The sequence below is a fragment of the Symphodus melops genome (genome assembly GCF_947650265.1).
Source record: "Symphodus melops genome assembly, chromosome: 6".
NCBI classification, from domain to species: domain Eukaryota; kingdom Metazoa; phylum Chordata; class Actinopteri; order Labriformes; family Labridae; genus Symphodus; species Symphodus melops.
In genome coordinates, this window is record NC_136696.1 from 8,968,136 (window position 1) to 8,988,016 (window position 19,881).

The window sequence follows — 19,881 nt, forward strand, 5'->3', positions numbered from 1 at the left end:
ATGCTAACCATATAGTACCAAAGAATATAATGTGGTTGTCCAGTGGCTTTAAAGATATTTCACGCCTTTTAAAAGATGCCAACCTATTACAATAGCACTCTCATTGGAGGTCACTGAACTCAAAATGCATCTCACTGTGTCATTTATCAGGTACTTTGCTGGATCCCAGTGGCCTTTATGACGACGAGGTCAGTTCACCTGAAAGTTTACAAAAGTAAGTCAATCACACATGGGTTTTTTTCCCTTCACTTCTTTCATTGACTTCCATTCATTTCTGGCAGACTTTTCCTGACCTTTAGCACAACCACAACACTCTAAAGTTAAACCTTTGACCTAAAAAAAGTTTTAACCCCTCAAATTAGAGGTTTAGTTTCATATTCCCATGAGTAAATTAGCTATTAAGCTAGTTACTAAAACCAAGCTGCAACCTCTGGAGTGTTGAAAAATAAAACCAAAGTGGAAGTGCAAAGACCTGCAGTTCCTTGACTGTCCTCTTGAGGCTGGCTCCTAAGGCCCTGAAGTCACATCCACACGCATGTTAAAATGCACATTTTGACAGGAAAAATAATAGATCACAGCCTGTTACAAAACAAGACTTTGGTCTGAAGAGTTTATGTATTTATTTGCAATCACTGTGTTATATAACTCACCTGTTTTGATTTCATGAAGAAAATAGTATTATTAGCAGCGAGTGTGATGTAGCCGTTTGCCAGGAGGCTGAAGGCTCCTCCTCTTTGCCTGTTACTAGGTTTACTGAAAGTAAAGTTAAGATAACATTTCTAATACAGCAACCTCCATTGTAGATATCAAAACTTTTCTTCAGTGAACAATGTCTGTAACAGTCTGTTCGGAATGCATGCAATATTGAGGATTAGTTCATCCGACTCAGGAAAAGTGTCCAGCCAAGAACTTCCCTTTACCTTGACCTAAATCAAGGATAGGTAGATAGACAGATGGACTGAGTAATAAAACAAGAGTCATCATGGGCTTTAAAAGAAAAAAATAACTTCACACTTAAAAATAAGAGATACAGCACAAAAACAGTGAGTTCCACATTTATTCAGCCCATAGACTTCAGGTATAAGCAATCCCATATACATGTTAATTATCATTCTAGGCCTACGTACAGTTAACCTTTGGCCTTTGAACCACATTTTCCAACAGGTTCTTAATTTACAGGAGATGATAACATCATGTCTGCAATTCCCTTTGAAATCTTAAAATTTTTGCCCCCTGTGTTTGAACACACACCCTGTGTGTCGTTCTGTCTAAATGTCAGTCTTTCCAGCCTTTTGACATCCCTGTGTGTGTTTTCCAGAGTGATGGAGAATGAAGAGGGGAGGAAGGAGTACTTGGTGTTTCCTCCTAGTAAAAGCCAGTGTCCAGCCAACAGTCAGAAAGGGAGGAAGATCCCACTGAAGGGCAACGGACGCAGGATTGACTATATCCTCTATAGTGATGAGCACCTGCAGCAGGACTGGAAACAGGTACGGTTTGAGGAAACATTGGTGGAAAATTAAATTAAACAATCCGACCAGAAAGTGTCTGAAATTAAGAGTCTTTTTGAACTTAATATCAATTTTATTGAAACAATTTATTTTTTAAATTAGTTTAAAACTCCCATCAACAAGACCCCCATAAATATGTATTTCCCTTAACGATAAGGAATTAGACCATGGTACCAGCAAAAGGAGAATATTTGACTTGTTAAAAGGATAAAAAGATTTAAACATAAACACTTGAGAGGTGATCAAAAAATCACTAATCCTACTGGAGAGGAAAGATGTGGGCATTGCTGTTGCTGTGATTCTGTGTGAAGGATTGGAAGACCAAATCACATCATTCACATAGAGCGTCTCTCTACTCTCTGCTTCAGTGTCTGACTCACTCGCCACCCTGTTTCTCTGAAATTACAACTACTTGATGCCCCCTTGTGTCTGAATCTAGTAACTGTAACACCACTTCAGGTCATCTTACTGCAGCTTAATGTGGACCTTCTTATGCTGTTATGTCCCTTGTTTCTTTTCCAATTATGTTAGACTTGCTTTCTTTGGGCAAAACTGTATGGCTGTCAAGTGGAACCTGAATGGCCATATGCTGTCAGAATTTGTTTTTATGGTTGGAAAAATCCCCTTGCTTCCAACGAAGTGAGATTGAAAAAAGCAGACATTCTGTAAAATAGGCTATTTGTGACTTTGAGGCCCCTGTTTGGGAAATGCCCAAACATAAAGGACTTGTTTGGTTCATGTTAGAGTGATGCTTTCAGTTGTCAGGTTGACAAAATTATTAATGCTGGTATTGATCTGTATCTTTTGATCATTTAATACATGGCTTCAATAAGTTCAGAAAATTACAGATGCTGTCAGCTAGTTAAATTTGCTGCCCCCGAGCACCCAAAAAAATCACAAGAACTGTAGATACAATGATGATGATTTCCTGACAGCTCTCCTTTTTTTGTCCTTTAGGAAGTCGAGGAGTTCAGTTTTGTTACCCAGTTGGCTGGTATCACTGACCACCTGTCTGTGGCCATGCGAATGGCCGTCTGCACCGGGGAAGAGGAGCCTTAGGTTGACAAACCAGAGTGTTGTTTTTAAATACTGCCATGGAAAAAATGAAGAGAATGAAGAAAAGAAGCAAAGATCAAGAGTTTACTGATATGGAGCTGCTTTGAGAAGGACATAATGCAAAGCTGCAACGAGTATTGAAGGGACAGTGAAACAGACAAATGAATCACTGGAGGAGCCCACAGTGGATAAATGAATATAAAGAAGGAGAGCAGCATCAGAGGAGTGATATGATGAAGAGACACTCTGGAAAGGAAAGATAAGCAAGAGAATTGAGTTTAAACAACCAATAAGGTATTCATCGTGATGGGTAAACCACTCACAAATACACACAATACCTAACACACAAACAATTTACTATACAGTTGAATATCACCTGGCCTCTCCACTCTCCTCGTCACAAACCGTCAGACTGAAGTTAGAGGCTTTTATTTACAGTAATGTAGCCATTTTAAAACACACTCATTTTATTGGATTTGTTTTAGCATAGAAGTGTAAGTTAGATTTTTTTTAAATGAATATTCCTTCAGGGACAGTGGGATGCTCATTCTTTAGTGTTGAAAAAGGACCAGTAATGAGGAGAATGAAGCATACATGCCATTGACTGGCCTTTACACTGACCTTATGTGTCCTTGTGTTGTGCTTATTCCTAAAAGGCCATTGGTCAGATCTGCTGTTAGTCATTCAACCTTGCTACAACCATGTCAGTCCCAGGAACCTCAACAAGTGTCTTTTTTTTCTAAAGAAAAAAGAAATAGACTTTCGTAAAGAAGAAGAATAAGATGATACAATTTCTATTGTTGCCACACCACTTTTTCTAAGGAGTTTAAATGCCTGTTTAATACTATATGTATGTTTCTATCAATAGTTATTGTATAAAGGACCACAAGATTGGAGAGAATTTGTTTGTTTAATGCAATGCTTATTGCATGTTTTCCAACCATGACTGTTGACAATTTGGACATTCTTGGTGAGCTAGTGGGAACTGAGGATTTGTTGTTGCATGATGGGATATGACACAAGTTTACAACCTTAATATAGCAGCTTGATACCCGTGCTTGCCAGAGTCTGGCTGTTTGACAAGTCAAGAAGTCTTTTGCCCTAAAAACACACACTTACTGTATGATGGTGTGACATTTGTGCATGTAAGACTTCACTTCTGTTGACACAGAACACGCGTTAAGGTATGCTGAGAAACAGAGTGAAGATTTAAACAAAGCAGGTTTACTTCTACACATTATTATCAAAGGGAATTCAGGTTATGTTTATCCCCTGGAGGCCATATTGGAGATCCTCTAATTACAAAGCGGGACTTGGCTTAATATTGATAAATACAAAGCCTTGTGACTGGGGGTATATTGATATTGATAGCTTGTAAGCTATGAACTGTTGCTAGCATACATGGCAAGCTAGCAAACACTTTGTTGATAGCATGTTGGATTACTGCTCTAGCCAATTAAAAAAAAATCACTTGGTGGACCTGCAAGTTGCACACACTGTACAATGTGCCAAGCATTCCTATAAATCTGAGCACATTTCTTCCAGTTCGAAATACTCCCAAAGACAACAGCTCTATTTCAATTATACAGATCTCAAGTCAAGCAATGGTTAATAAATCTGGACAAACAAAATAAAACAATCACAAATGTCATGTGCTTCAGAAATGTAGGTGTGCTTGTGCTCAGCCTAAGAGCAAATACCAAACACAAGAAATGGTGCAAATTTTCATTCAGTTTTACAGCACAAAATAAGCATTTGCCTATGTTATGATGATTTCAAAATAAAGCAATTTTTTTCAATTATTTATGACTCCAAGTGATGAGTAAAAAAGACAAAAAAGTAGAGATGTTTTTACAAAATAATAGAAAAAATGTGTTTCAGGAAAAGTTCCTCACAATGATTTTGTTAGCGAGCTAAAGCTATAGCGCCATGCAGTTGCTTGTGTTTGGTCCAAACGAGGAACTGTGCTCTACTCACAGAGCTAACATTTCAGGGTAGGTTTGGTGAACAATATTGTCATCGAAGATAACACTTTTTGAAATCTGTTGTAATTAAAACATATAATGATGTTAAACTTGTTTACAAAGTGGTCCTATCTATCTGACATTTCTGCTTTATTTATTATATGTGATGTGTTGCTTTGCTAGCAGCTCTAAACCTAAACAGAACGACATTTAGCCTTGAAGTATTTCACAAAATATTACTGTCTGATCTACTGTAATACTTTTCAACCACAGAAACATATTAGTGATGGCTCCATTTGTAATGCAAATGGTGACTTGAAAATCAGGGGCCATGCCTATGTACAGAACAGTAATGAATGCCTTGTTATACACTTCCCCTTTCAAATGCTTTATCAAGAATATCACAAAGAAATAATTTACCACTCTGTATTATAACTCAACACCCAATTAGACAACAGAACACAAATGTAATCATCCATGTCCTTGTCCGTATTTAGTTTCTGGGCATTTTATTGTATAAATGTGAAGCTGGTTTTCGTTAATGTCTACAAAGATGATACTTCTTTACAAAGTCCTGCTTATAGATGGACAGCAGTGAACTGTGGATGCACAATATTTCAAAACTATTGGAATGTTTTAATAATACTAACATGCAATTTACTTCAGAATACAACTCCCAATTTTTGACAGAGCAAATGCAGACCATGGTGTCAAACAGGATCTGGACTTAGTACCACACACACCTTGTGTCGAGATGTGTTGGCCATCGTTCCACGATTGCTATGTTGTTTGATAGGCCATACCTTTAAACTCAGCGTACAACTTTGAAGAAGGTCTGAATCCAAATCAGTCAGATGTCTGTTTAAAAAAAAAAAGTCTTCAAACTGACCTTTTAATGTCAAAATCATAGACTGTATGAACATGGACACAGTCTCAGTTACGTCACCCTTTGGTTTCTAAAGAGCACCTTCAGGTTGCCATATTGGAAAGCTGTCAAAAACTCACTTTCGGTCAAACAAGCAACAGGCAAAGAGCTGGCGCTGAGGTGGACCTCAAGCCTCCTGGCTGCATTGGCTTATCTAAATTAGTGCGAATAGACTTCCAAGGCTTTTGCAGCCAGTTTCAAGTGGACACTTAAGTCAGAGCTGGGTCAGAACTTAATGTTAGTTTGTTAACTAACTTAAATTAGTTTGTTCGCTTGAGCATTAAGTATAGCTGTAGCAGCAAAACCTCTGAAGAGGTGGCCAAGGCCAGTTTTATTTAATCTGCATTCAACTTTAATATTAATAATATATTATATTATTTTAGAACATGCACATTGTTATTTCAAACATGACTTTGTTTCTAGCCGTGGCCTCCTGTTAACACTATGTCATTTTAGCAGGAACTCCAGAACAACAGACGACTGAATTGGAAACACATTGCGAGTGTTCCTTTTTCGGCTGTCGACATTGGACAACTTTAAAAAACATAATGTCTATTTCTTTAAGAGTCCGTAAAAGTCCAGATACCATTTGATTTCCATGGCCTGCACTTTCGTCTTTTAATCTCTTTCTTGGCACTAAAGAGAAGCTTTTCAAGAGTGGGTTTCTTCACAGATATATTATGTTTGGGCAGCTCATTGTGTTTCATTTGTTTCATTACATTATGTGCTTAATGGTGTTGGTCACCAGATGCAGATGTGGTTTTTACGAGTTTGTTGAGGGTAAATACATGACGCATATGGGTTGTTTTGTTAATAATGCTTTAACTGTCATTTTTACACAGTATGACTGCACTGGTCACCTGGCTCTTCTGACTCGCTCTTCTTCTCATTATGAGTCATTCAGTTGTTGTTTTTTTGTTTTGTTTTGACTAATATATCCCTCATTTAAATAAGGGTTACTTCTGGGCTTTTAACAATTCAAGCTTCATCAACTTTCATGCTTTTTTTTCTTGGGTTGAGTAATTCCGTTTCAGACTCTGACATGAATAACCACACCTCTGTTTAGTGTGAGATTCAATTGGGATTCAGAGCTAGAACTTGTACATGGTAACTAAGTCATGAAAAATACAATGAAGTTTAAAAAAAGTCTCCACATTTTCTCTTGGTTACTTTTCAACTGTATTTTCTGATCAACAACTGAATCCTGCAGAGTAGTTCATCAACAATTGTTGTGAGACAATGCAGCATGCAGTGATTTTTGTTTTTGGAAAACCAGTTATGTAGGACATTCTTTTTTTATTATTTAATTTTTTTTTACCTTTTTTTTTCTCATTATTTGCGTTTGTATATATTTTGCATATATTCAACAACATTCAGGCTTACAGAAATGGGTGAGAAAAGAAGCGTATTGTTCAATTAAACAAAAAGGAGCAGAGGAAAAGATGGTGCTGTATTTTCATGGTGAGCTCTTTAAATAAAGCTTGTGATCAGTTCATATTTCAGTCACTCAGTACCTAGGTGTTTAAACTTAAACAGGGAAGACTAATTATATCACCAGATGATAATGTACCATCATAAAGATTTCGACAGATTTGGTTAGTGGTTGTAGAATTACAGGACAGAACTGAACTTTTTCATTGCAATAAGCCGTCTCCTGGGACACTTCACAGAAAACAAAAGGTGATGGTCAAAACAATTTGCTGAAATGTGCTAAAATGCTCAGTTAAAGTTGAGAGGAAATGAAAAAGCAGCCAGACCCTCTTTACAATACACAGTAATGTCATAAAACAATATTGACACATGCAACCATCAATTCAGTACAAATTATGTCTCCATAATTGCTTTGATCCATTGATATGAAGTCATTGTTAGTGGACTGCTGTTTTAAATTTTACGGTTTGGCATTTTAAATTTCACCGTCAAGTTTTTTGTTTACCATATTTGGAGAGGAGCTTCAATACGCAAATAAGCGTTTTATCCTGATTGACAGGTTGGCAACAGCATGTCAATCACATCTTGCCATGCCCTGAATCCCTGCTTAAGGATCAGATAGGACCAGTTTCAAACACAAACATCATGCTACTTTCAATAAAGACTTAAACGGAAGATTAAGATCAGAAAAATAGTTATTAAAATCTTTACTGAAGTACTCACATCTAATTTACAGTAGACTTGTGAGTCCTTATGTACACATGGACAGACACATTCTATGGACGGTCACAGCTCAGCAACTCCAAGTGGAGCCCTTTGCTTTTGTAGCTGCATGTGCTGTAATGATGCTTCAGGCGTGTCTTGGTAGAAGTGATGCCTCTCTTTGTTAACCTTTTCTGGTTTAATTTTCTATCATTTGTGTCTGTATTTGTTTTTTTTAAATTGATTCGTATCTTTGGATGGGGGGTGTTTCGCTAGCTCTGTCTCTGAACTGTGGCTGAACGATCAAAAGCTTTTGTCTTTCTAAGCTTCCTCTAGAAGACACTTATTTTCTTCTGTTTTTTTATAAAACAAAGATGCTTTCCGTCACATCCGTGTCTTGTGTTGTTATTCAGGCTCTTGACATTTAGGGGGGAATTCACTTAGCTGCAATCAAACAAACAGATATTTGAGGCACTGTGAAAAGAAAAAATGTGCTTTGTGTCTTTTTGATGCAATTTCTTACACAACATGTAGAAATATCACTACATCACACTCAAGACAGATTGTTATTTAAAAACAAGAGGTCAATAAAGAGATGGCTGTTTAACTCTCGGTTAGGGACACATTATGAAGAAGCGAAACAAGCTTTTAGGAGTGCTTCTGCTTTTTCAACACAGTGACAAGTCTCAGACTAAAAATGTACATACGCTACCTTTGTCAAGCGAAAGAAAACTCCCCCCTAACACCGAAACTAAAGTGAGATCACCCTCATATGGCAAACACAAAATCATTAGACTGAGAAGCTGTCAAAGGGCATTGTGTAGTTTTTCAAGAACACTCAGTACTGGGGGGGAAAAAAGAGAAAAGCTAGGTGTTTTTTTGTTTTATTCTCCAGTATCAGTATGATGAGACAAAACACAGCTTAAGACGGTTGTTTAAATCCACCGATTGCTATTTCACAATGGACCTTTCATAAGCAACAAACAAGTACATTTAACTGTGAATCTTTCACTCCAAATTAAGAACTTTAAATCTTCTTTGACCTGTCATTTGATCCTCTACTTTTTCATCCCATGTTCAAGAAAACTAACTATTTTGTCCATTTCAAAATAAGACTCTCTCACATTTATAACATTATACAAATCCAGGGAGGTAAGGATGAAACATAATTTTAAATTCGGCACAGAAATCCATTGGTTACTTTTTATAAGCCGTTATAATAGTACCACCTTTAGTGCCACATTGCTTTTACTGACCTTTTCTATACTTCTTTAAAAGCTTGAGACCAACATAAAATAAATTTACTCTTTTGATTTGTTCGTTTGTTGCATATTGTGTAAAGAATTCAGGTTTAATAAAGATTACCTCACAACCAAACAGAAGTAGAAAGAGAGAACATTAGCATTGATTAGTCTTTGCACTCAACACTGGCTTTCTAATCTAAATCATTTCATCATATCCGCCTCCTCAGGCAGTTTAATGTTCACACATGACTGGTCTAAATCTGGTTACAGGAGTACTATGAGTAAAATAGAGCAGCTGTATGACTCAGACATACAGAAAGCCTCGTAGTGTGGTGCACTTCTGACTGAGCTCATCAGTTACGGTTCACTTCATACACTTACGATGAATACTGCTGCATTATGTGACTGACTGCTGTACGGATTGAATATTAAACACACTTTTCATTTGTCATAAAAAAAATTGTAATTTAGTCACTTCAATCATCTTCTTGTCAACAATTTAGAATCGTTTTTCAAAAGCCTGCTTTCCTACAATGCATTTTTGGGGGGCTTTTTATGCCTTTTTTTCAGAGACAGGAGAGTGGCTAGAATTAGACATAAAGGAGAAAGAGAGTGGGGAACGACATACGAGAAAGGATCCACAGGTTGGATTGAAACCCGGGCCTTCCGATGTTGAGGCTACAGCCTCTGTACATGGGGCATAAGCACTAACCAATATGGCTACCAGCACCCAAATAGCCTACTTTTATGGTTAGAACTTCCATCCATCTCTTCCATTTTTCATACAAATCAAATGCTATTCAAAGTGCTTCACAGTGAAAACAAGGAAAGCTATTAGAAAATGAACCATACGGCTTATCCTGGTGGGCTGCAGCTAGTCCAAACTGTCCTCTGGTATGAGGCGGGGTTCTACCTGGACCGGTCAGACAATCACAGGGCTGACACATAAAAACAAACAGCCCATCACTCTCTGGACAATTTTAGTTACAAATCAACCAACACTTGGTAACTTCAGAGAGGAAGCTGGAAAGCCTGGAAAGAACCCTCACATGTAAAGGGAGAACGTGCAAACTTCCCACATGATTAGAATTTGCTCAAATGAAACAAAGGGCTTGTAACCGTATTATACGGCTAAATGCTTCTATTTAAATATTTTTAAAAAAACATGTATTCTCAAAAGGTAATGTGTATTACTTTTTTTATTTTCTGATCTCTTTGAAGGGGCCCTCTTTGAATGTTTGATCTTCTGTGGCTTGATGTCTCTTAAATACATTTAGAAAAATATTTACCCAAAAGAAAAACATATGGTTCTTTATGAAAAAGTTTAAACATCGAGGTATAAAATGATGTGCTATAATTATAAAAGGGATGGGTCTAAAAAAGATGAGGGCAATCACACTGGAGGGAAACTCACAGGCAGGACAGAATGCAAGACTTAAAACACAGAGGACAACTACATAAAAAATAGGATACGAAATTACTAAATACAACAGGAAGACTAAACGATGAAACATTAAGACAAAAAACACAAAGGAAACAACTAAGAAACCTAAGAAATCAAGAAACCTTTCACAAACAAAACCTCTACTTAGTGCAAAGATTTGAACAAGCAACCTCCTGTTACCGTTGGGCCCCTAAATCCTTTAAGCCATCCTCACAGCTTAGAAGAAAGATCGAACTATATAAAAGTAAAGCCAGTTTCAACAATGGAGAAGTGTACAGAAAGGGTTTTTTGAGCGGGAAGAGACAAATGGCAAATAAATGGTCGATAAGCATATCTGTCCGAATTGGTAATAATTTAAATCTTCTCAAATTAAAAAATCTCTGATATCCCATAGCATAATGTCAGAGTTCATAATAGCATGTTAATCCAGGACAGAAAATAAGAAGCTGATTATTGTGTGTCAGGTGTGTTGATGCAGAGACACATTTAAAGGATGCAGTGGAGAGGTCCACAGCACAAAGTCTGACTCATTTTCAGTTTGTCATCTTGCAACACCGTGGGCTTCAACTTACATCCTTTGACTCAAAGGGAAGTGCTGATCTCAGGGAACTATTGGTTGAGTAAACAAGACAACGTCAAGAAGACAACGAGTGACCTAATGAAATGCTACTGCGACTTTAAAAAGTCTAAAATGATAAGAACAAACTCGGCTCACGTTGGTATTTTAATCCTAGTGGACATAAACACAGTGAACTTCATTCAGTGTCCATTTGACTGCGCATTAGGCCTATCATTTTGTCCCCAACATAATGCTGGTGGACATAGGCTAAATGTCCTCTCACCTTTATCCTGTCTAGTTTATAAATTAGTCCTAATTAAAGTAACATGATGTAACTCCAGATGTAAAGGTAGGCTCTTATTCCCTGCGGAGTAATGCAGCCCCCTTCATCTCGAGGCTTCTCAATTAATTGATTAAAAAAAGTGTTCGCCAAATAGTTTGTTTAATAGCATGTTAGAGAAGAGCGTACTTATTAATTAATATTAAACCAACCTGGATTTTTATTCAGACAAACAGTGAATCTCCACCAAAATGTGCATGATAGGGACTGAATGAAAGAATAAGGAAATAACACATGGTTCCCTCCCTCTCTGGAACAGGCCTGAGTAACCCCTCTTTTTCGGGTTTCAGGGACCTTCCCTGCTGAAACAGAAAACCAAGAGTTTGCTTCATTTTAGAGTCTACTGACTCAGCGTTCGCACAAAACCAATCCAAGTTTTAAACTATAAATGGCTACTTCAGCGCCACAAAACCTTCTGTCAACACGATCAATCCCTTTACTATTAAGCAAATTTGACCAGTGGAAATGCAGCTTGTCATTGTGATCATCATCAAGGAGTGTAGTCACCACACCTGAAAGAACTTCATTATAATCACCACTGTTCAAACACTTCTGAAGCTCAAACTGCAGCAAAGACTTCAGAAAGAGAACAAAGAGACAGAGAGACTGAGACGAGCAGAGAAAATGAATTAGAAACTAAACAAATAGGAAACCAGTGTTGAAAAATTATAAGAGTGAGGCTTTTCTGTTGGCTGGTAAGCACTAATTTTATTTTTTCTGTATTTGAAAGTTTAACATTTGCTACTAATATTTTTAGTAGTGCTTATTAATATAGCCTACTTCTGTAGAATAATTATGTGTAATTCTACAAACACTAATAATAATAATAATAATAATAATAATATCTAATTATTTTCCTCACATGCATACAAACTGAAGGATCCACAGAAAAGCAATCAAGCTGAGAAAAAGTCAATAACCTATGTAATCTTTTTTCTCTTTGTTCATGTGGTTATGTGTCTCTAAATGTCATGTAATGGATAGTCACTCAAAAATAAGTATTTTCAGATTCTCATGCATGCAGCAAAAGAGGTACTCTGATGAAAATGGGAAAGCTGATGTCTATCACAAAGACATAGCTGATGTTTATGTACATCTTACTGAGCTTGTAAACTCGCTTGGAATGAGATTTTAAGAGCAGTTCGACATAGCTGAAATGAAGGAAATGTTAAATCAGTCTAACAAGTCAACCACACTGATAAAGATCAGTCCGATGATGAAAACTGATAATGAGGATCTTGTTGTTGTTGTTGCTCTTCAAGAACATTCCTTGGTATTCTTTCCTATCTCCAGACAGCAGCGAAAAGAAAGCTGTGCCAAATTGAAGATGGAAGATTAAACCATCTCTGTAGACATACAGTCCCATGGGCAAACCTTGTGATACCAAGTGATACCAAAAGAAAATATATTCTTTAGAGCCATCTTTCTCTCCATTTGTGGAGATGAAAACTGACACAATGTATTCAGAATAGCAGTTGTTAGTCACATGAATTAAAATTCTTTGACATTTATTCCTTATTTATGAAGTGAGTACTCTTCGATGGAAGATTATCTGACAACTTCTCACATGAACTACACTGGATTATGTGCCGCAGAAGTGAACATTGTAGCCGAAGCTGACTTATATACTGACATACAGTATGTAGACCAGTGGAACTTGTTTCCATGTGAACAGCATGTTAAACATTTACCTTCCCATAGTGGAGCAATATATTTAAAGTACTGTAAGGGATTTCTACCAATTTCCACCTTGCAAAATCGACCACTGTATGATCAGTGGCATCTGGTTAACTTATGGTTGGATAAGGTCACTATTAAGGAACTTCAAGAAATTGTCAGGTAAAACAATGGATTGTTTGCCCGATTATTGAACAGAATAAGTAAGCACAAGAAGGGCGACCCACAGCAAGCTGATATCCCAAATGTTAAAATGATGTGAAACAGGAAGAGAAAATTGGCACCGTAGACCGGTAAATGAATGTCCAATACATCAAGTAAATGTGAAAAGTTTCAGCTCTAATTATTTATAGACATCAAATAAAGAACTTTTCCTTCTGTATGTTACAGTTTTTCTTAGTTGGTAGATTTTTCAGATCAGAATTGAAATTCTCTAAACTATCTGTTCAATCCTCAGATCATTGACTTGTGCACATCAAAAAAGCAGTTTCTCATTTCTTTGAACAATTTGCAAATGCTTTGGTACATCCATGCAAATAATTATGTATAATTCTCTGCTGTTTCCTACATTATCAGTTGTTTATGTCATGTTGATCAAAATCTATTGTAATGAGTCTCCTCCCCCACAACATTGAGACATTAGTTCATAGCTTCAGTCTTTATATGCAAATTGGTTGAACAATTTGTCATAATATGTCAAGAATATTTGTAAATATTTCCATTAGACTTTTTTTCTAAATCTGAGCTGACTTGGTAAATTGCTCCCAGGTGAATCTTGACTTTCTCTAACGAATCAAACAACTGGTAAGTGTATATACACTGCTCAAACAACACAATGTAATTCCAAGTCAATCACACTTCTGTGAAATCAAACTGTCCACTTAGAAAGCAACACCAATTAACAATCAATTTCACTCACTGTTGTGCAAATGGAATAGACAACAGGTGGAAATTGTAGGCAATTAGCAAGATACCCCAGATAAAGGAGTGCTTCTGCAGGCAGTGATTCCAGACCACTTCTCAGTTCCGATGCTTTCTGGCTGATGTTTTGCTCACTTTTGGATGCAAGCGTTGCTTTTACTCCTGTGCTTGCATGAGACAGAGTCTACAAACGACACAGGTGGCTCAGGTCATCCAGGATGGCACATCAATACGAGCTGTGTCAGGAAGGTTTGCTGTGTCTGTCAGTGTAGTGTCCAGAGCATGGAGGCGCAACCAGGAGACAGGCCAGTGCATCAGGAGACGTGGAGGAGGCTGTAGGAGGGCAACAACCCAGCAGCAGGACTGCTACCTCTGCCTTTGTGCAAGGAGGAACCGGAGGAGCACTGCTAGTCAAATGACCTCCAGCAGGCCACAAACGTGTGTGTGTCTGCCCAAACGGTCAGAAACAGACTCCATGAGAGTGGTATGAGGGCCCGACGTCTACAGGTGGGGATTGCGCTTACAGCCCAACACCGTGCAAGACTTTTGGCATTTGCCAGAGAACACCAAGATTGGCAAATTCGTCACTGGTGCCCTGTGCTCTTCACAGATGAAAACAGGTTCACACTGAGCACATGTGACGGACTTGACAGAGTCTGGAGAAGCCGTGGAGAATGTTCTTCTGCCTGCAACATCCTCCAGAATGACCAGTTTGGTTGTGAGTCAGTAATGGTGTGGGGTGGGATTTCTTTGGGGGGCCGCACAGCCCTCCATGTGCTCGCTAGAGGTAGCCTGACTGCCATTAGGTACCGAGATGAGATCCTTAGACCCCTTGAGAGACCATATGCTGGTGCGGTTGGCCCTGGGTTCCTCCTAATGCAAGACAATGCTAGACTTCATGTGGCTGCAGTGTGTCAGCAGTTCCTGCAAGACCAGGGCATTGATGCTATGGACTGGCCGGCATGTTCCTGAGACCTGAATCCAATTGAGCACATCTGGGACATCATGTCTCGCTCCATCCACCAACACCACAATGCACCACAGACTGTCCAGGAGTTGGCGGATGCTTTAGTCCAGGTCTGGGAGGAGATCCCTCAGGAGACCATCTGCCACCTCATCAGGAGCAGGCCCAGTCATTGTAGAGAGGTCATACAGGCACGTGGAGGACACACACACTACTAAGCCTCATTTTGATTTGTTTTAAGGACATTACATCAAAGTTGGATCTGCCTGTAGTGCGTTCTTCCACTTTAATTTTGAGTGTTAATCCAAATCTAGACCTCCATTGGTTAATACATTTGATTTCCATGTACCTCACAGTACAGTGGAAAAGAAAATGCAATATGCCCTGTATTTGATACAACTGTGTTTTGCCTAAAATGACAATGCATGTAATTTGTCAAAACTCATTTTGTGTCTTCTGGATATAGCGTATGATGGAACCGGAAGTGAGTGAACAACAGCACAGCTTCTTCTAAATGGATCAGGCTGGCTTCAATCTAACAAAACGCAGAAGGCGTGGTCCAAATTTCATCGTCCACAGAGCAACAGTTGATGTGCCAGGCCAGCAGGGCAGAAACATAACCATGGGAGCTGCTATCTATTAGAATGGTGTACGAAGGCATAGTCCCTTTATTGGACCGTACAGTTTAGAGCATCTTGTCACCTTTTTAGACACTCTCTACTCTAGTCCCTGAAGAAGAGAGGGGTCAGATTGGAAATGACCTGCCAAAGTAAATGATTGTTTGGTACAATGTCAGTTTCCATCACTCCAACATAACCAGGCAATAGTTTGCAGGCTACAACCAGATGCTGATGGAGTTCCTCCCACCCTACTCCCCATTCCTTAATCCCATTGAGCATTTTTCTCAGCATGGAGATGGAAAGCACTTGATCACCAGCCACATATACAGATGACCCTTACGGCTACCATGGATTCAGCGTGTGATGACATCTCAGCAGATGTCTGCAGAGGCAGGAAAAGACACTCTAAAAGATTCTTTCCATGTTGCATCGCAAGAGAAAACACTCGTTTTGATGTGGATGACAATTTGTGGCCCAACAGAGAGGAACGTCAGGAGGTGTAGGAGGACTGCACTGTAATTTCCACAGTACTGCATGTACATTTGTGTCTTTTTTTTTCTTTGTACCATGCAGCGCTGTCTTTTCTTTTCTGTATCACAATGACGTGGTTTGAAAACAAATTACAGTACAAACAATAAAAGCCTGAATGTGAATTTTTGTCCAGTCTCTTGTTCAAAAAGACAGACTTATTTTATTTATTTCTGGATTTCCGTTCTTCTGTATATTCATAGTATATGTTTAGTACTGCATGTTTATGACTAGCTTTAATGGTTAACCACTGTGGTTAACCCTGAGCTACTTCGAAATGGTAGTGAAATCTGTAAAAGAGCACTCGACACAAAAAAAGGTCTGTGATGTCACATAAAAACACCCAGTAGCTCTCAGCAGGGGAGAGACAGACTATACTGTTTTTTGTCATGACTTTAATTCCATTGGAAAACACGTTTGAAGCACTTCCTCGTTTTTTCAGTTGATCTTTTGGTCATCAGTGAATGCCAATTTATCACATTTCAGGAACTGAGAGAAAGGCCCACACATGAATTTACCACTCGGTGAACTCCGACAGCCCTGATTATGGAAATTAACAAACGCGTTATCTATAACGTCAAGCATGCATGGGATCTCCCCGACTGCTCCTGAGCTGTATAAATGTAGGGGTGGTTGAGCTTCAAAAGCAGTGAAGACAGGTACAGCTGGACTGAGACTTCAACACACTGCTACACTAAAAGAAGCCAAGGATAGCATCAGGATGGCTGCTCTTCGTCTTACTCTGTCTGTGTTTGTGCTGCTGCTGGCTGCCATCAGTCTAAGTGAAGGTAAGACTATTATATTCAGTCATTTAGTGACATATATTTGTATATTTTTTTAAAAGAATTAATAGTATCTTATTTCTAATATCTTAATATATTCTGGTCTTGCTGAGTGGCTTAAACAAGCTCTTAATTCAGCGTTAACAATTTGGAAATCCTTATTAATGGTTTCAGCACTAATTGTTGTATGCCTAAATAGATATTACTTGACCATATTCCAAATATTTTTGAAAGAGAAAAAAATGTATAAATATGAATGAATGATTGGTTATAGTATGCTATAAAACATTTTATTTTCTTATTAAAAGTATGAATCTGTTAACTGTGAATGGGATGAATTGGGATTTATCGCCAGTAGTTTAAGTGGTCAGAAGTCCAAAAGGATATTACATAATATCACCCATATAACATTTAATAAGCATCACATTTTGACGTATGACAATGGAACAACTGAACGTGGAACAAACTTTAAATAAAGTGGTGTTAGATTTGGCCTCATGCAGGCCAACAGGAAATCGAAACAGGAACAAAGAAAGGACCAATAATAGGATGTCTCTGAGGCTGCGTGCTGGGTCTTAGTTGTATATTGTTCTTCTGTGTTGACAGGTATGCGTGGTGTGGGACCAAAGAGATGCTGCTTTAACTTCAATGAAACCCCAGTGGCTGAAAAAAGAGTGACAGGCTATGTTAAGACCAGCCAGCGGTGCTCCAACCCTGCCATCCTGTAAGTAAACAACCTGAAGGAACATCCCCTGTCAACATATCTGTACCTGAATGCAGTGACTCTGACTGTCTGTGTTTCTCTGTGTGTTTCAGGTTAAAGACAGTAGCAGGTCGTCAGCTGTGTGTAAGGCCTTCCGCGCCTTGGGTGAAGGGGATCATCAGCTACCTTGATGCCAAACTAGTCCCAGGAGAAATGTCCAACCTGTAACCATGGCAACGCCATATACAAAATAAGAGCACCCAAAACAAAATCCGGCCTTTTTGGGTGTGTCATGATGCTGCAACTTTTCAAACTTTAACTTATAAAAAATGTTTGACCACAAATACCTTTTTCTACCTCCAACATTTTGTCTGCAAAGGGGGCAAAGTCCAGCTAAACCACAGCTATCTTTCTATCAACATGCAAAATATAAACTGCATCCTTGAAATGGTTATGTTTTATACTGTGCTTTTGGAAAAAAAAATCCCACTATTGTTAATAATTATTTAGTTTTTAGTTAAAAATCATTAATACTAATTATTTTCTTTATATCATGAAAACATTCTAAATTTGAGATCCAAATATGTGTAATTTTACTGTATTTGTACTAACAAGTATAGTTATTGTAATGAGTATGAGAACCAACACTGTGAACTACTGCTAAAAAGAGATGTCTCCCAACTCCACTTGCTGTCATCAGTAGAGTATAAGCTACAGATTATACCCAACTGTTTTTACACTGTGAGCTCTATTTTCCTCTAAGTCTTTTTTTTTTAACACAGTTACTTATATAGATAAGATTGCAATTCTATAAGAACATTTCTATTTATTTCTGTGTATTTCTACAACTTATTGGATTCTTTGAATAAAGTAAAGGCAACATACCATTGTTTGTTTCTATCATATTTTCAGTCTTGTCAGTTTCAACATTAATGACCTCTGGTGTTAAAAAAAAAATGAAGCTGATGACTAAGTGCAAAATCCTGCAGCTCATCGAGTGTCCACTTGAGGCTGTCGAAGCACCGGAAGTCACATACACACCCATTCAAAAAAGCCTCTTTTTTTCTTTTACATCATAAATGCATGTGTTTAGAGCCTGGTACAAAAAACAAAAAAGGTCTAATTAGCTAATTTCTTGATAAGCACAAATTTTATGCAGGGTGATTTTTTTGGACAACTCATCTATTTTCATTTCATTAAATATAAACGTGTAGTGGAAAAATACTGTCTATTGTTCTCGTTTGAACGTAAACAAGTCAGATGTTTGTGCGTCATTTGGCACCAGTTTCTCTGTATGGCCTTGCCTGCACCTCACACATGTACACTTCTGCTTCTTATTACCTGAGCATAGAAGGTTCTCACAGCAGGCTGTGTACACTCCTTAAAAAGGAGTCACTGTTATTTCACCGTGCCAGGTGCTTTATGAAAGCTTGCATTATTAACAAACTGATGCTCTATCATTGTCTGTTATCACCCCTAAAGAGATTCATTTATGCAGAAGGCGTTACCATAATCATTTTAGTGTATTTTGTTATAATCTAAGGACAATCAGAAATTTCAATGAATGAAATGTGTTAAAAAGCATTTACTGGTTTGTTTGTTGTTGTTTTTTAAGGTAAAGCAGCTTTATTTCTACTTAAAAAAATAAGTAAATAAAAACCCGGAATAAATAGTCAAATTCAGATTGATTTAATTGCCATAGTAACTTAGATTCTTTTTTTGTTTGGTGTAAAAGTGAACCTGAATAAAACTGCTTGGATTGGGTTGAGGACATCAGGCCCTTTCAGCAGGAAATCATTCATACTCAGTCCTTTAAACTTTTGACTGCTATTCCATACAACTGCTGTCAAAGTGTGAGGGTTTGGCGCCACCAGTAGTCCATTACCATACTGGTCCTGTCCAGCTACCTAGTAGTTTCTGGGTGAGCCACTTGACTGCTCCTCTCTCGCATGTCATGTACCTGTGGTGTTGAGGCAGTGTGTCACACTGGCTCCCTCTTGAGTTGCTTTTCTGTCCTCAGAAAAGTTGCCTCCACTCCAGATTTGTCATTAGAAAGACCGTTTGGATCCGTAAATCAAGGATACTTCGTATCCCAGTGTGCCTTCTCACTGTGTTCATCTGCTTTTACAAATGTAAAGCCTCTCATTATTATTCCAGCTCTTTCTCTGGCAGTGACCACATCGACATCCTCCTCACCAAGCGGCTCAACTACTGTCCCATTTCCACCAATCCAAAAACTCTTTATTAACTGTAGTTTTAGCTTGGACTTCTCTTGTGTCTGTGATCTCCTGATGTCTCCCTGCAGCTGTTCTCATGGAGTGTGCAAAGTTTGTTACAGACGTGTGTGCTGTCATTTCCATATCCTCAAAGACATCTGGGTCAGCGCTAGCCACAGTTTTTCCAAGCAGGTCAGACAAGGTCTCCAAAAGTCTTCTCTCATTAGTAGCTCAATGTTTTCAGGTCTTTTTAGATCCTCTAACTCGGTTTCAGGAAATAACTTTTTCAGCTGCTCA

General features: G+C 38.2%; 2 protein-coding genes across 2 annotated transcripts in view; both read left to right on the forward strand.

Annotated features, from left to right (window-relative positions):
• Positions 1-4,925, forward strand: part of smpd3 (sphingomyelin phosphodiesterase 3) — a 65,409-nt gene extending 60,484 nt beyond the window's left edge. Inside the window, exons 8-10 of the mRNA XM_079346635.1 lie at positions 151-214; positions 1,319-1,487; positions 2,466-4,925. Of these exons, the coding sequence (XP_079202761.1) occupies positions 151-214; positions 1,319-1,487; positions 2,466-2,567 (335 nt within the window). The 3' untranslated portion in view covers positions 2,568-4,925. The remainder of the gene's footprint in view (positions 1-150; positions 215-1,318; positions 1,488-2,465) is intronic.
• An 11,465-nt stretch (positions 4,926-16,390) lies between these two features.
• Positions 16,391-18,255, forward strand: ccl35.1 (chemokine (C-C motif) ligand 35, duplicate 1). Its single transcript, XM_079346956.1, has 3 exons — positions 16,391-16,671; positions 17,272-17,389; positions 17,482-18,255. The coding sequence occupies exons 1-3, from the start codon at positions 16,605-16,607 to the stop codon at positions 17,594-17,596; spliced, it is 300 nt and encodes a 99-aa protein (XP_079203082.1). The 5' UTR covers positions 16,391-16,604; the 3' UTR covers positions 17,597-18,255.
• Positions 18,256-19,881: the final 1,626 nt, after the last annotated feature.